At 28.2% G+C, this 25,800-nt stretch overlaps 1 protein-coding gene across 1 annotated transcript; it reads left to right on the forward strand.

Moving 5' to 3' along the window:
- The first annotated feature begins 638 nt into the window (after window positions 1-638).
- On the forward strand, window positions 639-1,347 carry LOC114177429 (oxidoreductase/transition metal ion-binding protein). Its single transcript, XM_028062765.2, has one exon. The coding sequence runs from the start codon at window positions 732-734 to the stop codon at window positions 1,104-1,106; it is 375 nt and encodes a 124-aa protein (XP_027918566.1). The 5' UTR covers window positions 639-731; the 3' UTR covers window positions 1,107-1,347.
- Window positions 1,348-25,800: the final 24,453 nt, after the last annotated feature.

Consider the following 25,800-nt stretch of genomic DNA (forward strand, 5'->3'; position numbering starts at 1 on the left):
TTTACTATAAATTGACATTATTTCTAATTTATTTATGTCTTTCTATATATCCTCTCACACTAAAATATATATACATTTCGATGGTGAGATTAGACATTTGTAATTGATTTGACCGTGAATGAAATAATAAACCACAAATTTATTAATAACGAATGTACTATGATAGATAGATGTAATAAATAATAAATATTGTTGAAATAACCTTTTGTAAAATTTAAACTTAATCTCAAAAAAATTAACTTTTATAACGGGAAGTCTTCATTCATTTATATACTAAAAATTTAACTTATGTATAATGGTTGACGGGAAATCTCCAACAAAAATAATTTAAATATATCTATCAAGATGTTTTCAAAAGTAAAACCGTAACATTTTTTTTTATTTTAAAATAAATGATACTTTAAATACAATAACTGAATTCCACATAATATTTAATATCTGGACACTTTTCATTAAAAGAAATTAAATAAAAAGTTGTATGAAAATGAAACATATAGTGATTTACAAGATAAGTGTAAATTTGTTATTCGACACAGTTATTTAAATTAGGAGTTTAAAAGTCAAAAAAGAAAATTTGAGACGTTTCCTAGATTCGACAGCAGTTAGCATGTTAACAACTCTATATATAAAACCTGGTTTGCTGCATAATTTTCTCCCTCAAACAATCCACAACAGCAACAACTAAGAGCAACAACAGTTTCATCAGGTTCATAGTTTTGATAACAGAAAAAATGGCGTACCCTTCTTCTCAAAATTCCGAACCCGCTCTCCCTCTGCACCTGTGTTTCTTCTTGCTCACCTTGTTCATGTTCCTCGGTTTCTCATGGTACTCAAGCTACGAGCCAATAATGGAGAGCTTCATGGAGCAACTGAAGCTGGTGCTGATGGTTTCCCCTCTTCTGCTTCTGCTAGTTCTGCACTTCGTTTCCAACTACGGAGGAGGTGGAGGGGTCTTGTCTTCACTCATTCCGTTGCCGGAGAGAGAGTCGCTGCACAGAGCAGGTGGAACTCCTTGGGGTGTTGGCTTCGTTCTTGTTCTTCTTCTCTTCATGGTTTCTTACCAGTCTTCTTTCCAAGAACGCTGGTTTCCTCTCCTCACCAGGTGAAAACACTGAGCCTTTTTGCTGCATCATGGATCTTTCTCTGTAATTACTGTAATTTAGTTTCTTCTCGGTGGTTTTCATGAAACCAGAGATTTCACCTTTTTGTGTATTCATTTTCTGTTTCTGTTTAAGTGTTGAAGTTGTATCAGTTTCAGTTTTTAGAAATGGATACCTTCTGTATAATTAGTCACTGATTTGAGTACCTTCTGAATTTATTCACATTATATACTAAGGAATTGTAGTAGTTTGTGGCCCAGAGAATTCATCGTACTGTTTGAATGAGTTTCATGGTCTCCGATAAAGGAAAAAAAGAAGGAAAGAAAGGAAGGGAAAGTGGTTTAGAAGAAAGTAAAACAGATGTGTGAGCCCTACATGATTAGGTATTATGAGTTATTTAATTATAAGGTCACAGTGTTGTGATATGCATCATAATATCACATTCAATACTTACTATACTTTCCATTTTTTAAGGATTTTTTTTTTTTTTTACTAAAGATGTGTTCATTTTTTATTGATATTTTTTTTTAAATTTTAAGATAATATTTTTTATTTTTAATTTGATTAATATGAACAGAAAAGTGTAATAACAGAAAAAGGGACAAGGGGAAATGTAAGAGCATAATAGTAATAAAAAATAATAATCAATTTTAATTTTTAAAAATAATTAATCAATGTAGTGCACAATTTAATTATAAATTTATAAATTAAAAGTTATTAATAATTAAAATAGGTTTTTATAAATAGATTATTTTTAAATTAATAATTAAAATAGCTTTTATTATGAATTAATATTTAAATTGTTAACTAACATTAATTAATTAATAAGGTCTTGATTATCAAAAGAAATTGATTTTGAAATTAACTTTTAATTAAAAAAATTATTTTTAAATATATTTTTATTATTAAAATTGATTATTATTTAACAATTTTTTTTGAAGAAAATACTACACACTTTAAACTATTAGGAAAAGAAAAAATAATTCATTTTAAACTACTTGAAAAATAGAAAAAAATTATTTCCTTAGTTGATTTTGGTGAAAAAACCTTAAACACTGTTCTAAAATCATATATGGAGTATTTGCTATAGCTTTCTGAAATGTCTTTTGTCCTTAATTATTTTGTTTTCAAAATTTCTTTCAAATTATTTCTTTGATATATATATATATATATATATATATATATATATATATATATATATATATATATATATATATATATATATATATATATATGTAACGATTGTTTAGTAAATTATCAATTTACCCTTATATTAAATATTTTAAAATATTTCTACCTATTTGAATTTTCTTTAACAAAAAAATTATATTTTAAATAATACATTGAAGGACAATTTTGAAGTATACTAAAAAGTAATCTACAAACCTTCATTAGTTTAATCAAATCAATCAAATATATGGTCGAGTTCCTTGTCTTTTTATAAACTAAATCACCTCAGTTTTAATTTATGTTCTCTGTATATTTCACTCTCAACCATATAAAGCATGAGGAAAGGTGATTAGGTTATCATATCAAGATTCTTCAATATAAGGCAACAATCCAGAATTTTTTAGCAAATCAACCATCAATAGAATAGAATGTAGGATATCACATCAAGGCACTACTAGAATTTTTTTTTTTAAATATTTTGTTGAGTTTTTCCTGTAAATTTCTTAAAAAAATGCAGGAAAAGAGTTTTTTATTATTTTTTCTGTGAATTTTTTTATTAACAAGTAATTCATATGGATAATTAATTACTTTAGAATTTAAGTTCTTTTTCAAGAAATTTCTTACTAAATTTCCTATAAAAAAAATATCTGCAATAAATTTTATACTAAAATAAATTTACAATAAAATTTCAAGTAAAAGAATATATTACAAAAGTAAGTATAAATTTTGTAAGTAATTTTCTTACTAACTTTAAATCAACAAGTACTTTCTTGGAAAAAGAAAGTTCCTAAATAATATTTTTCTTACCAAATCAGACTACATATGATAAGAATTAAAACAACAATTCACGTGAAATAAATTATCATGTATTTGCAGCGTAGTTTTCTTTCTTTTTTAAAAAAAAAAATGTGTAAATTTTACATGAAAAAAAAAGTGTATATAGTTTCCACCAAATTTTTTTAACACACAAATCTGCATAAAGTAAATGGTTTTACAGAGATTTTGAAAGAGAATCTTGCATGAGATTTTTTAAAGGTAGTATGCAGAATTGTCACACATCACGTGCTAAGAGAAGGAAAATACAACATCAATTTCAGTATACCCTTGTCTGAATATGTATGTTCTTACGTCCTTGTAAAATATTCTAGTCCGATTACTAACATAAAGTAACATATAATTAATTGTTAATTATAATACCTTAAAATACGATACATTATCATAATTGATATGAGATAATATTGTTAATATCAATTAATACATTTAAGATATTATTCGTTTTCTTTACTTAAAATTCGTTCAAAATTTTATTTTTGAAAGGTATTTTGAAGCATTATGAAAATATATTTAAATTGTTTTTGCCTTCAACTTATAGGTGATATAGAAGTATTGGGTATATCTAAACAAGTCTTCCGGTATATTTAAATTGTTTTGTCCTCATTTTCATTATTACATATGGCGTTAATCTTTTGATCTGAAATTCGTTGAGATAACCTTGTTAGAGTAAATCATCTCTACAAGAAAATATGGTATTATCAACAACAAAAATTCATTAGAAATCACACAATAATTGTTGGTAAAGGAAAATTACCAATAACTTACTAACGACCCAAAAATCATCAGTAAAATGTTTAATAAACTTTACTAACGAATAGGAAATTTTTTCAGCAATTACTGATGACAAAACATTTGTCGGCAATTACCAACAATTGAAATCCTTTGGTCAATAATTTTTTTTTCATTGGTAAATATCGTGAGTTCTTCTTCTTCTTATTGACACTAAACATATACCTAAATATAAAACATTTGTTTTAATATAATTAACTAGATAAATCAATCAAATATAAAGAATGCTTTAGAGGCCTACATCATCCATGACTAAATAAGGGTAATATTTAGTTCTTTTGTCCTTGATGTAAGCTCTAAGGCATCTTCCTTATACAAGTACAATGGGATCTCATTGTTTATCCCAAATACATTAGAATCCCACGAAATTAGCATCGGCTTATCACTTATGATGTCAACAAGTTGGTCAAGAGAATCGTCCACAAATAGAGAAATCTTTTAGGTTTAAGATTTTCCTCTCGATGCGACTGTTGTTACATGAAAAACAATTTAAGTAAGTTTCAACAAAATAACATGTAAACTTAAAAGTATAGTAGTGTACGGTGGGTTTTAGAGTCCGTACCAGGGGGTCAAAAATAGAATCAACCAAATCTCTAGGCCAAACGAGGAAAGATTGAAATGTCTGTGCCATAATATATACCTCATCTGTTGGCACAAGAACTAAACCATCTACTATGAGAACTTCCTTTAACGTAAATTTAACCCCATTGTCTGATAGCTCCATACCATGAAGAATTGTGGCTACCTCAAATTATTGTTCCATGGGCCACCTTACCCTCCACAATATATAGCATACATGAATGAGTGTCGTCAATGTAATCACCTGATAGGGGTGGACCTGAACAACTCCTATTTTTGCTTCTACTTGTCAGATCAAATGTTAATGTTATTTTATTAAATAATAATTATTCAATTCATAACTTATCATAAAATGATTGTTAATTTTACCTATTGGAGGAACAAAAGGTTCTGATGCAGAAGATACTTGAGGATGGATGACATAACTATTGAATTTTGGTGTAAACTGATAATCTTGGTAGTTAATTGTGATGTGGTGTGTTGAATTCATGAGTTGTATGTTGAACTATTTGATATTTGATTTGTTTGGTCTTGATTTGGGAAAATGTCTTAATCTATGTTTTGAGAGATTGGTATCAGGTATTAACTCTCTAAAACCATTTGGAATCAAAAACAATAAAGGAAAGGTGCCAAATTAGTCAATTGCACATGATCAATTTTCCCCAAATTGTCGTTTCTGATACACCGTCGAGCGTCGTTACAGTGTCATGGGGGTGATAGGCCACTAGCTTGGTGTCGCTGGGCACCATTTTTGGATCGTCGGGCGGTAGAAGTCAGTGGGTTCCTGAGGTTGGGCATCGAGCGCCACTTTTCAACGTTGAGCGCGACCTTGTTTTGTAGTTTGCGTCCTCTTGATAAAATAAAGATTCCCGCTTTATTAATCGTCAGATCGAGCTAAAATTTTGACAACTGATCTTAGACATGTGATTCTTCACCCTCACCGGTGGGATCTTTTTATTGAAGTCTGTGGTTAGGGAAATGGTTTTTAACATTTTGATGTACTTTATGTATAGCGTTATTTGCCATGTTTTGCATGCTTCTCTTATTTGACCATTTTAGGGTGTTTTGTGGTTGATGTGAAGTATGTTTATGGTTCTTATTATGATGAATTGAAGATAATATGTTGTGGTGAGCATACATGATGAAGTTTGAAGGATTTCAAGGGAAATTTCTAGTGTTGTTGTTATTAGTGTATGCCTTGATATAGGTGGGTATGGAAGGAGATATTCTGAACTCTAATAATCATTCATACTCATATAGAGTAGAATGAATTATGTAGTGAGAGTAGGAGAAGGTCCTAGCCTTTGAACTTGTTCTTTGGTCATAGGCTTGAAATGATTAACCTTGTGTGGTTGGGTGATGACTCATTGTGGCATTATATTCTATGGAGTCTAGAAACCATCACAAGTGCATACATTCAGTGAACCCTATATCAATGACATGTATCCGGATAATTGAGTTTAGTATCAATTGCTTGTGTGATTATAGGCATAAATATGTTTGTGAGACAAATAATTTGTAATAATAATATGTAAAAAACCAAAAACTTTGAAGTAGTAGTATAGTATTATCTTTTGTATGTTTGAAAATGTGATTTTAATCTTTCAAGTCGGACTCTTGTTGTTTTGGTAGGGGTTAAGGTGATTAATGTGATTTTGTTTCATTGTAGCAAAGATTATGATTTAGGTTTTATTTTGTTTGCTTTGTGATAGCCATTGTTCCAATATCAATATCTTCTTGTTTCATATTTCATTTAAGAAACCTTAATTTTGGCCTAAATGATGGCAAATGCTGTCAATTTGGGGGCTGTGTTAGGAAAAATGGGTGTTAGTAAACAAAAAGAAATAATATGCTCTGTAGTTAGTAATCTAAGGGGTGCAACCCATAAATAGTAAGAAAAAAGAATTCATTTCTATATTCCAAAAAGTCCACTCCAAAAGAAATAGACGATGCACAATTTGTGGGGCCATAAGAAGAGAGAAATGGGGTTACAAGTAGTAAGATAGATGGACTCTTTTGGACCTAAGCCAACAACCGAAAGTAGGTTTTACCTCTATAAAAAGTTCGAATTATATAATTTGAAAGATATTTTTAACTTTTAAATTATATAAGTTAATTGAAAATTAATTTTTAATTTTGAATTATGTAATCCAAGAATTATAATTTAAAAATAAATTTTAATATTATGAAGTATTTATTCTGAAACTCTGTAAATTTTTAAAAGAATTTAATATTTAGCGTGAAATATTATTTCTAAACATGTGAAACTAATCATTTTAATATTACAAAATTAATTGTTCGAATCTTTCGAAACTCCGAAAATTTGATACGTAAAACTGTTTATATAAACAATTTATTTTGTAGTATACTCATTTTTTTCAATTTTACTTTTTAAACAAATGATATTTTAAACTAAACCTTTAATTTTTTATTATTATTATTTTTTAAATAAATGTTAACTTAAATTTCACCAATTTCTAAATTAAAATAATTATCTTATTATTTTCACTTATTTATTTAAATTTTAAATTTTTAAATTAAATTATCATCTACAATTAAAAAAAGATAGACATGCAACTAACACATTCATTTTTACTAGTTTATCATAAAACAAACTAAAATAATAAAAATAAACAAAATAAATAAAAAATTTATATTACAATTAAAATAAATTACACATGAAATCACATTAGTTTATATTTATTTAAAACAATTCAACTCATAAGTAACCCAAACTACCGATTAACCTTTTCCGTTTAGATTTTATATATATATATATATATATATATATATATATATATATATATATATATATATATAATATTATCTACTTTGTATTTTTTAGAAAATAATTATGACATACCATTTAATAGAAATCTCTAATAAATAAAACATCACATATTATAATAAAATAGAGCACACGTACAAAGAGTATATTTAAAAATTAATCATTATAGTCATCCAAAATATACTAGAACAAAAGGAAAGATTAAGGGCACATAACAATGTCATAAACGTGTTTCATAATACAAAACACTTTATCAAAATATTACTCATGGAGCAAGGAATTATAAAGATCAGTTTGTTCTAAAAGGTGCCAAAAGGGCCATTACTAAAACCTAGTCTAAACAGTTGCATCTCCACCATTTGTATGATGTCAGGGATCTCCACATTTGCTCACACCAACATTGGTGATAATTGTAAAAAGGAAAACCAAACAAGAAACAAACACATAGAGAAAGGGTAAACTAGAGAAAAGTAATTTTAACATATAAATAAATAAGCAGATTGTAAGCAAGAACAACATGTGATAACAAAGACCCTCTAATTCAATTATCTAGATACATATCATCAGATCAGATTCACTGGTTGTTTGCACTTGTGGTGCCCTCTATTACTCTGCAGAGCCATTACCAATGGGTTTCACCCTACTACACACAACGTTAGTCCATGATCATCTAAGACCATTATCCAGCCAAAGACTAGGACCTCCTTCTACTCTCACAACATGAACCAATCTACTCTATGTGAGTCTGACGAATTCATTAAAGTGTGAGGATGCAACCTTACTTGAATCTTTATTTCATTACATACACTACAATAACACCACCATAAAATCTTCCTATGAGACTCATAGAATTACATCAAGCACATACCATATATATATATATATATATATATATATATATATATATATATATATATATATATATATATATTCATGCATCCATTATCATTTCATACCAAGCACAACAATTTTAGTTCAAAATATGCCATAATACATGCATAGTCACATCATGCATAATCCCCTCGCTTAAGCCAGAACCTTCTCGCCTAGGCGAGAACTCGAGCAACATGCCATAATGCACATCTGCGAGTTTTCACTTAAGTTAGACTTTCTCGCTTAGGCGAAACTGCTCTCACTTGAGCGATAACTCGCGCATAAACAAATGGGAACCGTATGCTATTCTCGCTTGGGCTAGAGGTTTCTCGCCTGGGCGAGAATAGCAAATTCTCACATGCTCCTCCATGCAAAACCTGAGAACAAGCCCAAACCACATCCAGTCCATAACCATACAATCACACGCATCATTCAGCAATTTTGAAACACGATTCAGAATGAAAATAGTTATGCATTTTGAAGGCATTTGAAAACTCTAACTTCTCTTACCTTGACAGATGCTAACCCAGAAACAAGACAAGACCCTAACAGAAGGGTAATACTAGAGATGACAAATAAACTTGTCCCCGTGGATAATGCTCGAACCTGTCCTCATTTTGACGGGGAATCCCCGCAATGACTAGGTATGGGTATGGGTATGGAGAATCCCTGACTTTTTCAATTGGGTATGGGGATGGGTATGGCGATGTACATATTTCCGCCTCCGTTTAAATTATTAAAATATTCATAATTAATTAAGTAACCATATATATATATATATATATATATATATATATATATATATATATATACATATGTATATGTATATACATATGTATATGTATATATGTATATGTATATACATATGTATATATATATATTTATATATATATATATGTATATATACTTTCTATTTTTTATTTCTTCAAATTATTTGGTTTGTCATGAAACTCATTCGCATCTCCAATATATTTTTCATCTTATCATAACCTTTATGTAATTATGTTAAAATGATGGATGTGAATTAAAAAAAATTTATGTCTCATATTTGAATATTTTTATTATATTTTTATATTTTTATTTATTGTATATTTTTCTTTCACATAAGAATGTTTAATACTCTCTATTTAAGTATTTAATAACATCAACCTTTCATTTACTAAGTAATATAAAAAAATTCTTTACTTATTATTATTAATTTTTGTTTCATTTGAAGAAATTTTGTTTAGCTAAAATAATTTTCGTTATTTCTCAACCATTAAGTATGTATGCTGATATTTGAAAAGTTTTCTTAGATCTCTAAGATATTTTTCATCTTATCATACCATTAATTATATAATAGTCTCTCAAATTGTTTCTAAAACACACATTTATTAATTTTTTAATATTTTTATTTGTTGTTTATTTTCATCATATACAATATTATTTTGATATATTTTATCTAATTATTTTTTATTTTCTAACTCATTATCAATCATATTGTAATTTTTCACTATAATTGTATAAATAACTTTTATTTACTACAATATAAAAATTTAATTTAATTGCCATGAATATTTTTTTATCACCATCCAACATACATTGAAGTTAGGGATGGCAACGGGGCGGGGCGGGTACGGGTATCATGATCCCATCCCCATCCCCATAATAAAAATTCATCTACATCTCCATCCCCAAACCCAACGGGTATACAACTTTTGACCCATCCCCATCCCCACCGGGTAACGGGTATTTTCTTATACCCATACCCATACCCATTTTTTTATTGTTCCATATATCAATTAAATATTTTTTATAAAAAAAATTTAAAAATCACACCAACGGAATCATGATATTATCAAAATATTCAATATTAAAATAACATACTCTTTTTGATTTTCATGATGTCAAATATTAAGAAAAATATTATAATATATATATATATATATATATATATATATATATATATATATATATATATATATATATATATATATATATATATATATATATATATATATATATATATATATATATATATATATATATATATATATATATATATATATATATATATATATATATATATATATATATATATATATATATATATATATATATATATATATATATATATTATTATAATATTTTTCTTAATATTTGACATCATGAAAATCAATATATATATATATATATATATATATATATATATATATATATATATATATATATATATATATCAGAATGAGAAATATGTTATATATATATATATATATATTATATTATATTATATTATATTATATATTATATTACTATGTATATATATATTATATGTGTGGATATCTTATGTTTATATATATATATATATATATATATATATATAATTATTTATATATATTATATTATATATTATATTATTATTACTATGTATATATATTATATGTGTGGATATCTTATGTTTATATATATATATATATATATATATATATATATATATATATATATATTTATTTATTTTAAGTATATATTATATTATATTATATAATAATATAAATATAATAATATATATTATATTATTATGTATATATATTATATGTATTTGCGTAGATATTTTATGTTTTTATTTATATATATATATATATATATATATTTCTTTTAAATTTTTATAAATTTGTCATGTTATAAATTTGTTTATAAAAGATCTCACTAGTTAAATGATTAATTTGTTTTATACGTATATATTATATATATTATATTATATTATTATGTATATATATTATATTATATTATATTATATTATATTATATTATATTACATGTATATGTGTAAATATATATATATATATATATATATATATATATAAAAGTATATTTTATTTATATGTATATATACTATATTATATTATATTATATTATATTTTATGTGTAAATATATTATTTATTTATATATATTTTTTAGATTATTTAATAAATTATAAATAGTTTAGTAATTTAAGCAGGGACGGGTATTTGGGCGGGTATATATATATCCCCATCCCCATCCCCAGTTGAAAATTTCGGGTATTACCCATACCCATACCCATACCCAGTCAAAGCGGGGATTCCCCGTCAAAACGGGGACGGGTTCGGGTTCGGGTGATACCCACGGGCACGGATTTATTTGCCATCTCTAATTGAAGTTCAAAAGATACATGATCTATGTCAAAATTTTATTATTATGTTTATTATTTGTTCTTTGCATCATTTTTATCAAGTGATGTATTATAACTTTTATTAATGTATAAAAAAGATATTCATTAGAATTTTAAAAATTGAAGTAAACAAAAATTTTAAAAATATTTTAATTTGAATATTTGTTTTCTTTTTATTTTTTCAATTTTATCAACTAGGTTTTATTAATGTTAGCAGTTTGCAAATTTAATAAATGTTTTGGTTCTCATGAAATTTTATTTGGTATTCTAATATAAAATGTAAACAATTATAATTTATTTAAGTATTTGATATCGAAGAAACAATCATTCTCTAATATTGAATATTTGATAATATTATGTTTCCTTTACCGTAAATTTTTATTATTTTATGAAAATTAATTAAAATTAATAATGGAGTAGTAAAAAAACGGGTACGGGTATGGGTACGAGATTATACCCGTTACCCGATGGGGATGAAACAAAAGTTTGATACCCATTGGGTTTGGGGATGAGGATATGGATGAATTTTTTTTACGGGAATGGGTATGGGATAGCGAAACCCGTCCCCGCTCCGCCCCATTGCCATCTATGTAATACAACTCTAGAAACAAACTACAAAGCTGAAAAACACAAGGGCACAAGAAAGAAGAGTGAGACTCCATATAAGGATCATAGTAGGACTATAGCTCCAGAACTGAAAGAGAAGGAAGATGAAGGTTCAGAGCTAGACTTACACAAAGCTTGAAGACGTTCTATCAGCTCGAAGGAGGATTCCGTAGAGGCTCTAGTTCAACTATTGTTTCAAAGGAAGAAGAGAGGGGTGAGCTGTTTTGGAGTGAATGAGAGGAGTTGAGGGGTGTTTTGAAAAACAAAGGACAAGTGAACTAGCCTTGAGCCTTTTTACTTTAAACTAGGTCCAAAACGTGAAATAAAAGTGGACCTCATAATAACTAATTTGGTACAATACATATTGATATTTTTTGTTTTTAGTATAATAAAAGAAAATAATTTCGGTATAATAAAAGAATATTCAATGTGTTTTAAGTTTTGATATGAATTATCTATTTGGTGATGAATTTTGAGATATTTGTGATAATGATTATAGGTTTAGAATATAGTTAATGTTTTTTATAAACATTACTAGGTAGTAATGTATTCTATAAATGAGATATTGAACTTTTGAAATGGATGAATATGATAAATTTGTATAGTTTATGTGTGTGAAGCTTTAAAAAATAGAATGTAATATAACATAATATATCGTAAAAATATTAAACATGCACTACTATGACGTTTTGAATCGTATTTATTTAAGTTGAATTAAATTGGATAAAATATTGTAAGGACATAGAAAAAAGTTTACGATATTAATTAAAATGTGATCAGATTATTGATTTGAGGTTTCTATGTGCAGATATTCCATCTTGTGTGAGTAGAGGCCTTTAGAGACAATGAAACTTTGTATTAGTAACTCACAATCTAGGTAAGGGAAACTATGATTTTATAATAATGCTTAAAGTGTTTAATTGGATGTGATGAAACTGTAATACACTTTTTGTTGAGAGCAAAGTAAGAATGATGATCGGTTTGGTATATTAGAAACTATGGAAATATGGAGTCTTCTAGTGTTTGCAGTGAACTGAACTACTTTTGGTAAATTATCTATTAGACTATTGAGTTAAAGTGATGAATTTAAATTGATGTGTTAATGAACATATGTTTTGTACTGTGAAAGTTCAGGATATGACTTATAATGTATCCAATTTGTCAATCGGTACTATATGAAAATATTTTGAGTTCATTTATATTTATTTTGGTGCTTAAAAAGAATAAAAATAACTCAGATAGACCAACAAACTAATTTGGTACATATATCAGATCTTGAAATTCTAATATGGCATTGGATGAGACCTCAGAGCTGTTGGGTGTCATCTGGAAAATAAATTACAAAGAGCTCTAGTAGTTTAGGGCGCTAGGCGCCATCTAGAAATTTAATTCCAAAGAACTCCAAGGGTTTAGGGCATTAGGCTCCAGCTAAACATCGTTGAACGCTCAATGGGGCACTAAGCATGAAATGAGTATCACTGGCACCATCTGGAAATTTAATTCTAGAGAGCTATAAGGGTCAGGGCATTGGCCATCATGTAGCTGTCATTGGGTGCCCGCTAAGGCACAGTGGCTTACTTGCGAAGTCTCGCTTAGGCGAGCTCATCTCGCTTGGGCATGCTCCCCCTTCGCCAAAAGCCAAAACTCTCGCCTAGGCGGCGAGTTAAGCACAACACACGACCACACACGAGTTCTCGCCTAAGCGAGAACCTCTCGCTTGAGCGAGATGCTTTATCGCCCAAAGTAGGGCTATCCGCCTGAGTGAGGTGCTCAAGCAGAACTGCACAATTCTCACGGGTTCTCGCTTAGGCGAGATACACTCGCCTGAGCGAGACGCTCAAATACAATCAGACTCGAGGTTCTGCTATTTTCGCCTAGGCGAGCCTTGCTCGCTTGAGCGAGAATAGAAGACATTCTCTTTCTCATGCATGCAGACACTAATCACAAATGCCCAAATTCACATTCAACATTACCAAAGCAATGCATCACATAATACCAGAATTAGGAACCTAATTTAGACTCCAAATTGACCTCCAAATTTGAAATTTAGCCATAACCCACATACAGTACTGAAAACCTCATTATTTGCATACATTCGTATAAAGGATTACCCATACAACATCAAAACCATCAAACCCCCAAATTCACATCACATTGAGTACGAAAATCTCATGGCAAAGATACAATTTATTCATGCCCATTACAGAATACACGAACTTGTTACCAACATGCATATAGATACAAAAAGAGCTCCCCTAACCTGGTTTTCCAATGCTCAAAAAGAAAAGAAGGTTGATAGTTCTTCTTGTCCCAATTTGGATTCTTCTAGTACTCTCCCAACATAGCTTTCTTGATTCCCTCTGACTCTCTTTCCACTCAAAATTCGTGCTCTCTTTTCACTCTAGGGTTCAGACTTCAAAAACCCTTCTAATTACCTTAAATGGCTTTTTGATTATTTATAATTGCCTTTAACAGTCCATTATGGGCTGTTTTCCCAGCCTCCCTTGGCCCCTTGTCTCTAGGGTTTTCCCACCCTTTCACATTCAGACCACAATTATATTAGCAAAAATAAAGGGGTTAATTTTGTTCCGAGCAAGGTTTGAACACACAACCCTACAATTACAAAGTCAAAGCACAACCAAGTCATATTTCGTGATAATTCCTAAAATTTTAGGATTACATTATCACTACTCACATTCATTCATAACCTTAAAATAATGCACAAACAAAATATCATACAATTGGCATAATAAGACTCGAACCCAAGTCCTCTCACACAATTAAAGTACTCTCAACCACTTGAGCTAATACTTTTCCACGTCACAATAAATAGCATTAAATGCCATAAAGGCTTCTACTATCCACATTTATTAAATAATTATTTACTTAATTATTTAATTTTCTCGGGTCTTACAGTTAACCTGTTGGCTCTTAATTGTTTAAGTTATGTATTATAGGGCCATGTGGACTAGTTATTGATGTGGTAAATAAGCTAAGTTTATGGTATATTTTAAACTCCCTTTTCTATTTTATGAGATGGGCCAAACCAAATGTTAAGGTCCAAGTATGCCCACTAGTTGTCTCAAGGATCCCCCTCTCAGCCACTCACTCTCATTTTGTCTCATTTTCTAGAAACAACTCTTTATCTCCCTCATAGTTCTGAAGTAGAAGCTCTGCTAGGGCTTAAGTCACGTTCTTCTTTGACCTTGTTGAGCTCATTCTTCCTCCAAGTAAGTTGAGCACCAAACCTTCATGCTTTCTTTCCCCTTTTTAGTTTGTTTGTGTTAGTTCTGTCTAGGGTTCATCTTCATAACCCTGTTTCCGTTCTGGTGTCCATGTTTTCAGCTCACTAGTATGTTCATGGAGCTGTGGTGCTGCTCCTCTTAGAATTGTTAGAACTATCCTCCCACAAGTCTGCTTTCTAGTTTCGAGGTAAGGGAAGATAGAACTCAAAGAATTTTAAACTGATTTGCTTGGTTTTTGCTTGAGATTAAGTGTTGAAATGTACTGGATTGATGTTTGTGTGTTGTGGAGATGACTACATGTTTGTTTGGTATTGTTTTCTAGCTTGATTCACTAGTTTGCATGAGTGAGCAGAGAAGAACTCTGTTGTTTTCGACTAATCCCTAGTTTTTGCTTGATTTGTCGCCCGGGCGACGAGCTCCAATTTTGAGCTCCAGTAATCTCGCTTAGACGAAGAGGTCTCGCTTAAGCGAGAACTCATAAAAACCTGTAGTGCCCACTGAATGAGCTCTCGCCCAGGCGAGAACGCCTAGCTTAAGCGAGTTCATGTTGTCGCCTAAGCGAGGGTTTTCAGCTTAAGCGAGATTGATGCGGGATGCGTTTCAGAAATTGGTTTCTGCTGTTATGTGTGATTTTTCTTTTCCAAATGCATTATGTATGATGTTGTGCCTATGTATGGTGGATTTTGAATTGAAATTGATGGACTTGGAATGAGATGAATCATTGATTGGCTAGTTGGTTGTGCAAAGGCATGAGATTTTAATGCTTCAAGATAACATGTAGATTTGGTCTGAGAAACATGGATATGGTAAGAGATAGACGTAATTCCATGAGCCTTTTGTGGAGACCTCATGGTGGTGCTACAGTGTATATATTAGATAAGGATTCAAGCAAGGTTGCATCCTGAAACTCTAAAGAATCAGTCAATCTCACATAGAGCAGATTGATTCAAGTGGTGAGAGTAGTAGAAGGCCCTAGTCTTTGACAAGATAATGACCCTAGATGATCATGGGCTAACCTTGTACGTGGTAGGGTGAAACCCATTGGCAATGGCTCTGCAGAGTAGTAGAGACCACCACAAGTGCAAACATTTAGTGAATTCGATCTTATTATATGTATCTGGTAATTGAGTCATAGAGTCTTATTGTTTGCTATCACATGTTTTAGTGCCTATTGTTTTGTCTACTTATGATCTATTTGATGAATTGCTTGCTTATTGTGATGTTGAAAATTATTTTTATTATATCTAACTTACCTTTTCTCTTTGTGTTGTGCTCCTATTGTTTTGTTGTTTTATTTGCTTTGTGAGTGAATTTCAAGTTTAATCTGATATTTGTTTCAAACTTTGTTCATGGCATCGTTGTGTGCCTTAGACTTCATTTCCAATATGTTTTTGGATAACTATAACAGTGAATCCCCTTATGTTTTTTTTTTGTGTCTCGTGCTCTATTTTGTACTATAATTATGCGACTTTTATTTATTAGATTTATCTACTAAATGAAATGTCATATATATTATATGAGAATAAGTAATTTGAGATTTAAATTTTATATATATATATATATATGCCTTACTATAATTGTACTAGTTTACCTTATTGTTTAATGTGTTAGGGTTTGTCTACTTACTACGATCGTATGCTATACATGAGCATAGGATAGTGCAGGTGGGAGAGATGTGCAATAGTGGGACTACTGATGGTCTTCTTAGAGAGAGTAGTGGTTATTTAGGTGAATAATTTTTGTATTACATAACTCCTCCTTGTTGATAGAGTTCAACATATATTTTGAAAATTTAAGTATGATTTACTCGTGGAGGATTATAAATACATCTTATATAGTCATATGTTTATTCATGCTCATTATCAATTATGTAATGATGTCATTAGTAATATGATTTTGCCAATTAGAGTAGTTACAAATATCTTATATGTTTTGGCATGAAAATGTAGAATGTTGTAAGTGGGTCAAATTGATTGAAGTTGATCTTATTTAGAAATAAGTGCTAAATTATATCTATGAAAAATATGAAATGGAACATTGTTGGACCAATAATCATCAGGGAATTTTTTTTTTGTTGAGTGAAATTTGTTTATTTGAAAACTCAAGATATTTGATCATTGGGTGACCAAAGTCATTGGATGGAATTTGTTTTAGTAAAACTTTGAGTGGTTTGTTTATTGGGTGAGCAAAATTAGTGATTGAGCGAATATAAACATGTGTTTAATTCATTGAGTGAGCGTAATTGGTGGTTGTGTGAAGACAATGTTTTCTAGACTTTGAATAACATATTTTTAAATGTTTATAAATGGTAAAATTGTTTGTATTTCACTAAATTGTTATATTTTATTAACATATTATACTTGAATATTATTATAGTGAGATGAATGGTGAATTGAAATGTATTAGTGTTTTGAATTATTAATTTTGATATATGAAATGAACCAGATATTATTTTATTGACAATGTAAAATATGAGATGTAGAGTTTCAAATGTATGATCTAGAATGAAACGTAAATTAAGTAGGAATGTATATCAATAAAATATAGTATGTATATACATTGACTTTTTTATTCATAGGTCACTTATGTATATACATATACACTTAACGAGAATAAAGGTCAAAATATCACTCCTAAACTGTCCATCAAATAATGTTTATAATTATTTCCATAAAGTAATGCCTATACTTATGTTTAAGCTTAATTAGTGATTTAATGCTCTAACTTGTTGATTCGATTCATTTTGGTTCCCTTCTTATTTTTGGGTTTAATTTAGTCCTCCAATTTTTTAAAAGGTTCAATTTCACCATTTTCGTTAAGTTGATGTGAATGTCGTGTTTGTACATGCCACGAGTCAATTCGTGAAATTTTCATTTTTTTAAATTATTAATTGTTTATAATTTAAAAAAAAAAAACATAAACTGTCAGGTGTCAGTATAATAGTGGTTGTTTTATGTTATGTACATCATCATAGAGATAAATTTACTAGTAAAAGTCGAAAATGTACATTTGTGGGGCACCCTTATGGCCAAATGGGATAAAAACTGTATGATTTGGAATCCTATGAATACATTGTCTCTCTAGGTTCTGTAGAAACTGTCGTCCGGAAAGAAAGATCTTTGAAGTAAATGAGTATACAAAATAAAACATCACTAGACGGGAGTATGGACCATTTGAAAGCGATACTTGTCATATTCAGAGATCATTAGAGCGAGGGGATAGACTACGATGAAACATTTGCCCCGCCCCAATGGCAAAAATGGTGATTGTACACACCTTCTTGGCAGTGGCAACAATTAAGAAGTGGGAAGTTCACCATATGGATGTTCATCTTGAGTTTCTCCATGGTGATTTAGCTGAGGAGGTCTACATGAAAGTTCCTCCAGGTTTTCAAAACTTTGACCCAAATTTGGTTTCAAGTTGAAAAAGTCAATTAACAACTTAAAACAAGCTCTTCGTTGTTAGTTTGCTAAGTTGGCTATGATATTGAAGTGTTGTGGCTTTGTTCAATCATATTGAGAATACTCATTGTTTATATTGCACAGAGGAGAAATACATCTCTATTTGCTAGCCTATATAGATAATTTAATTATTGTAGGAAATAATATTTCAGCCATAAAATTTTTTAAAGCCTACCTAGATTCTTGTTTCATATGAAGGACTTAAGAGTCTTAAAATATTTTATAGGGTTGGAGGTAGCCCATAATTCCGAGGAGTTTTATCTTTGTCAAATAAAATATGCATTGGAAATCATTGAAGACACGGGTTTATTAGGTGTCAAGCTTATGGATTTCAATGGAACAACACCATAAGCTAGCGTTAGCTTCTAGTACATCTCTCGAAGATCAAGAACCCTATCGAATACTGATTGGACGATTAATCTATTTTTTTGTGACTATACCTGATCTTGCTTACCCCGTCTATGTTTTATCTCAATTTATGCAAAATCCTTATAAAGAGCATTGTGAGGTAGCCTTAAGGGTTATTATATATTTGAAGAAACATCTAGGACAAGGTATTTTATTGTGGTCTATAGTAACTGGAACAATAAGGATGGTTTGATTCGGATTGAGCTGGTTGTCCACTTACAAGACGTTCTTTGACTAGTTAGGTGGTGCTTCTTGGTTCTTTTTTAGTATCTTGAAAAACTAAGAAACAATCAATTATTCTCGCTCTTTTGCAGAGGCTGAATATTGCTCTATGGCGGCGATTACATGTAAGTTAAAATGACTCAAACAGTTACTTGGTGAGTTAGGAGTTAATGATTCAAAAGGATGCGATTGTATTGTAATAGTCAATTCAATTTTAAAACAATTCAATTTTGTTCTCTTCAATTTGAAACCAAATTAATAATTAAACTTAATTATAGATTATATATATATATATATATATATATATATATATACTACAAGAAAATCATTGACTAGAAACCAATTTTAGAAACAAAAAATAATTAGTCACTATAGTGATCAATTTAGATATTAATTTACAAAATTAAAAATTATTGGTTACTAAAATAGTCACTATTATAAATAAAAAAGGGTTAAATATGTTTTTGGTCCCTCAAGTTTCAATGAAATTTGGAATTGGTCCCTCTTCGAAACTTTTGACCAATTTAGTCATTCATCTTTAGAAATGTGTGGATTTAGTCCTTTTAACCAGATTTTATTAAATGTATCTGACTTTTCAAGCGTATTTTATGATAGTATTTGAATTGTTTACATCATTCCACCCATTTTCGTTTCAATGCTAACTCAAATATTATCATAAAACGCATTTGAAACCTTAAATAAACTTAACAAAATTTGATTAAAATGACTAAATTCACGCATTTCAAAAGATGAAGGACTAAATTGGTCAAAAATTTCGATGAGGGATTAATTCCAAATTTCACTGATACTTGAGGGGTCAAAAACATATTTAATCCAATAAAAAATTGTAATTCGTCACTAAATTGGTCACTAATTAATTAGAGACTAATTAAGAAACTAATTCATTTTGGTAGCCAAGATTTGTGTAACTAATTTTGAGTTACTAATTTTCTTTGGTACCCAAAACTATGATAGTTAATTTTAAAAACCAATTTACTAACTAATTATAATTTCTTATGACTACTTTAATAACCAATAATTTTAATTTTGTAACTTAGTATTTAAATTTATCATTGAAATTAGTCACTATTTAAAAATTGTTTTATAGTTTATATTTATAAATAGGCTAAAAATATATCTCCTAATTCATGATAAATAATCATAATAATAACATCTCAATCATATCTTAATAGTTTGTATTGTAGTTTTACTTAAATTCTCAATGTTTTTAACATGTGACAAAAGGTGAGTAAGCAGAAAAATGATAATTACTATTTTGTATTAAATTTTATGTTATTATTATTTGTAATGTTTAAGAAATATCATTTTATTATTTTCTATTATGTTAATTTAATTACTCAATTAATTACTTTATATCTTCAGCATAAAATCAATATCGTTCTAATTGAATGATTTAAAAATAATATAGAGAGCCTATTTACACTACAACCATTTATAGTTTAGACCACACTAAAATAGACAACGGCTAAATAAATGTAGCATAAACATATAATAAACAACATTTTTATAAATGATGTATAAATATCATGAAAGTCCATGATTATATAATTGTTGCTTTAAACTATGTGGACAAAACTAGTAAAAACGTGGTCTAAAAACATAGGTAAGGTATAAAATCAACATGTAAAATTGTTGTTTATTGTGAGAATTTTAAGCAACGGTTTTAAAAATATTGTCATACTAAACACCGTTGTCTATTACCTATAACTACACTCACTTATACCACGCCTACAAAATTGTGGTCTAATCTTTAGACCACGGTTTTTATAATTTATATCATAACTTGATGTTGTTGTCTAAAGTGATTTTTGTTGTAGTGTTATTTCATATAATATAATATAATATATATATATATATATATTATATTTAGTTGATTAATTATTTTATTTATTAAGTCGATGCTGATATTTATTTATTTATATTGTTGGCCACAAAATTTCTGTTTTTAATTCAAATATTACATATTTTTAATAATAAATTATATTAACGTTTATATTTGCTATAAAAAAAAATGTATTTACTAAGAGAATGACGTTATGTTATTTTAATAAGTAATATATTTATGGCTGTTTTTTTTTATGAAAAACATAAAATATTATAATAAAATTTAACAAAATATTATATTATCACGCTTTATCTATTAAATGCATAATTTATAATATCTTACATAGTATATATCCAGTACCAGATTCTGTTGTATGATTCCATTTCTTAGAAGCCAAAAATACATATTTTAATAATTAATTTAAAAAATTTAAAATATCTCAAAGTTGGACAATAAAAATATAAATATAAAACGTAGTACATTTAAATAATAAAACTGTTTTACTAAACTTTAATACGAAATATTTGAAAAAAGACTTTGTTGAAGATTCTTACATTCCATCAAATATTTTATAATGCAATAAGTTGCACCACGTCTTTATCTACGGATATCTCTATCTTCAAAATAACTTTTTCTACCAATGTTTATCTGTAACTATAGAAGACTTCTCCTAACACTTAATGGAAAATTCAACTTCACATAATAAGGATAACATGCACTTGAATTAAATATTCTTATGCGGATAAAATCTCAATAACTAATTTTAATTGTGGTCATTTAAATATTAAATAGTGACATCAAAATAAATATAAAACAATAATTTATATATATATATATATATATATATATATATTATTAATATTGAAATAAAAATAAACTATCATCTAAAATAAAAAAGAAAACTGTAACAGTTTTATAAATTGTAACCCCTAGTGTTCCGGTACACCCAATAAGTTCCACATTATTGAGGAGTCGAGGTGAAACGAAGTTTAAATACTCATATCTCTCTACCTTCCGAGACGCTTTTTAAGGACAAAACCGTGACGGAGCTAAAATGCTCCAAAGCAGACAATACCTCGAAAATGTGGTGGTTGTTCCTAAACGATGGCTGTCCGATGAACTTGGAATCGGAACACTAAGTTTTTACTTTCAATAGAAAATTTTTGTTTTATTTATTTTTTCATTGTTAAAGCTTGGAAAAGATATAATGTCAATTATTATATAATATATACCTTATTATTATACGAAAGATTAAATATTTTTGGTTGATTAATATTATTTCTGAATAAAAATATTTTACTTTTTATAGACCTATATTTAAAGATATAAATCTGTTGTGATTTACGTAATGTATATTCTGTAGAACACTTCTACTGTTTAATAAATTAAAATAATTTATTTGTATAATATTTATCTAAAAACAACTAAAAACTTCTTGAGTAAATTACATGTGTGCTAAATCAAATCATGAATGTTTTGATTATATATGCTTAAAACCAAAAGTTTAAAGACCAATATCTTAAAGAAGAAGATAAGAAGAACTAGAACAATAATTTAGTAAGTGTCAAAACTCTTTTAAAATTTTGTGTCCAAAAAGCCTTTGCAAGAACATTGTTGGTGTTCATATAATTATATTAGTTGAGAAAGTCTATTCATTGTATACGTTGAAAGACACAATCTTCTCTAGTGAGCTAAATTAGGGATCTATTGATTACTCAAACCTTATATTTGTACAAGTTAAGAGTGATATCTCAAAAGAATATTTAATTAAGCTATGATTGACTTGAAAAAATAATATTTCAAGAGTCATTCAGGAGGGTTTGAAAGTTTAAACAATACTCAATCAGTCGAGAGTGCGAAAAAGTTACTTATTTGAGTTAGAAGTAACTTGCGAACAAATATTTATTTGAATCATAAGTGGTTTGAGAACACTTATATATACTTCATAGTGTGAGATCGTTTAATAAAACTTGATTGGTTGATAAAAAAAAATACACATAATTGGTGTAATTAGATGAATCACTATAAAAGTATTTAGTATTTTTTTTTACTTTAAAATTTTATATTGCAATATATGTTTAATTAACTAAAAAAGAAAAGAAAAAACATAAATCAAACTTAAAAAATGTTGTGAGATACTACTTACAAAGACAATACAATAAAGACAAACAAAGGTTTATAACAGTTCAATCCTTCTTTTTTATGTTTTCTCCTATTTTTCACAAATCCATACTATTTTTACAAATATATTTATATTTAAATTGCATCATTATACATTATACTAGTCATTAGTTATGCAATATGTACAAGTATACATAGTAAATAAAATATCCCAAAATAAATACATGAAATAGTTATCTAACTATTTTTTTTCCCCACAAAATTTTATGTGAAATAGGGAACTACCTAAAATACATCCATATTTCTACTCATGCTCCCAATACATATTAAAAAAATTAGAAAAACGACATTTCCATCAACACATCAAATTGAGACAGGTGATGTGATTCCCAATATATAAAATATTATCTTAACCATTACAGCATTAATAATTATAAAATTTTATTTTACCCCAAAATTTAAACCATAGTCCCTGTCGTCAGCTTTACGTACAACAATCAGATTAATTTACAATATGATAAAACTGTTGGGATTATTTAGTTGAAAGCCTCCAAAATATAACCCCAACCATCGTCAATAAATAGAATAAGAAATTATGACATAGGTTTATATGTTGTTTATGTTCTTATAAATATTCAATCTAGGACTTTTTTGTTTTGTGATTCTTTAGGAGATCGATAGAAAAAGTTTAACACTTAAAAAGTTATGACTCGATCATCACATGCTCTAAAATAATGCACTTATAATTTTTTTCATATATTACTTAAATTTGTAATTTTTAATTCATATTTTAAATTGTAATTGTCTCTTTAAGTGTAATTCGAATTTTATTATTATAATATTTTTTATGTTTAACTCGTAACTCTTAGTTAGAGATATTAAAAAAATTTGTACTCGGTATATAAAACTCACAACAGATAGAGAATGAATATAGTAAATGGATAACCGCAGGTAATAGGTATAGATAATTTTTATATCCGCATATTAATGAGGCAGTTACATATATCATAGTATCCGTATCTGCTATACTTTAATTTAAATTAAAAAAATTATTAAAACATTAACACATTGGTTTAAAAAATCTCTATTTATCTGTAAATTGTCATTCAACACTATTTAAATGAGTTATTTACACTTTATTTAAAATTCATTAATGTTATACATTGTATTTGATTTGAATTTATGATTAAAATATGGTGGTCAATATTAAAGTTTTATTTTATAGATACCCACATGTATCCGTGGATATTACAAAAATATGTGGATATCCAAATAATGGATACTCGTACGAATATAGATACGAGTACGGAACAAAAATATTTATTCAATAGTTACTACTCATACCCTACCCTACCTGACATCCCTATTCTTAATGTTAAATCTTTCTAGTCTAAACCTTAAAAATTTGGACAAAAACTTAATATTAAGAAAATATTCTGGTGACGTTGAAGATCAAGTAAAGCGCATAGAGCATAGAACTTTCTCTTGAAAAATGAAAGAAAAAACTTATCTAGACATCTTTTTCTCATCTTAATTACATATTTACCTACCTAGCAACTTTTAACATATTCTAAGTTGTCAAAATAACATACTTTGTTTCTATATTCCTTGTTATTAATTTTAACTAAGCTTATTATTTGCCAATAATATACGTGTTGGTGAATTATACTCCTTACTACAATTTTGTTCATATTTTTTAATCTCAAAAATACTTCTGAAAAAATCTTCTAAACATATTAATTTATTATCTGAAGTTGACATTAAGATATGCAAGTTGTGCATGCTGCAGTTATGTTTTTTTGTGCATTATATTCCAACTTGGTAGTTCCCAACGTTTACCCTTTCCCTTCTTTTGTCACAGACTTCTTAGAAACTTGAAACAACAATTTTACACGATTTTCTTAATCATGATTTTAGAAGTATTATTGGAATCTTATATAAGTAAAAATATTTAATTTTGGTTGAAGAGACTCCACGATTATGATTATATATTAGGAAGAAGTGAATTTTAATTTTGACTTAATTTTGGAGTTTCCTTTCATTTATATATTTTTAATTTGTTTTATTTGAATATATATTATTTATGTTGATATATATATATATATATATATATATATATATATATATATTAGGATAGAATTATATATTAATATATTATTTGATATTGATAATACGATAAATTAAATAAATAACAAATTTTATTAAAATAGGTTTTAGATAATTTTGATATTGTACTACTCGTATTCGAACCTCACAATAACTAAGAAGCCAATGATACTACATCAATTTCATCACGTACTATCCGTCTTCGAACCTCACAATAACTAAGAGGCCAAGGTATACTACCCGTACTCGACCCTATCATAATTGGGAGATTGTTGCCTACCGTGTACGACACAATCCAATGTCAAGGCTAAATTCAGGTTACTCCAGTCTTTTGCGTGAAACACTTCAAGATTGGGAGACTGATATATTGCCCGTACTCGAACCCCACTAGAATTAGAGGCTGATATATTATTTGTACTCGACCCTACCCAACCGGGATGAGAAGGATAATGCATCAACCCCATAGACATACTACCCGTCCTC

This window comes from Vigna unguiculata, chromosome 1 (genome assembly GCF_037176805.1).
Source record: "Vigna unguiculata cultivar grain cowpea cultivar isolate G323 ecotype 2 chromosome 1, ASM3717680v1, whole genome shotgun sequence".
In the NCBI taxonomy this organism is placed as follows: domain Eukaryota; kingdom Viridiplantae; phylum Streptophyta; class Magnoliopsida; order Fabales; family Fabaceae; genus Vigna; species Vigna unguiculata.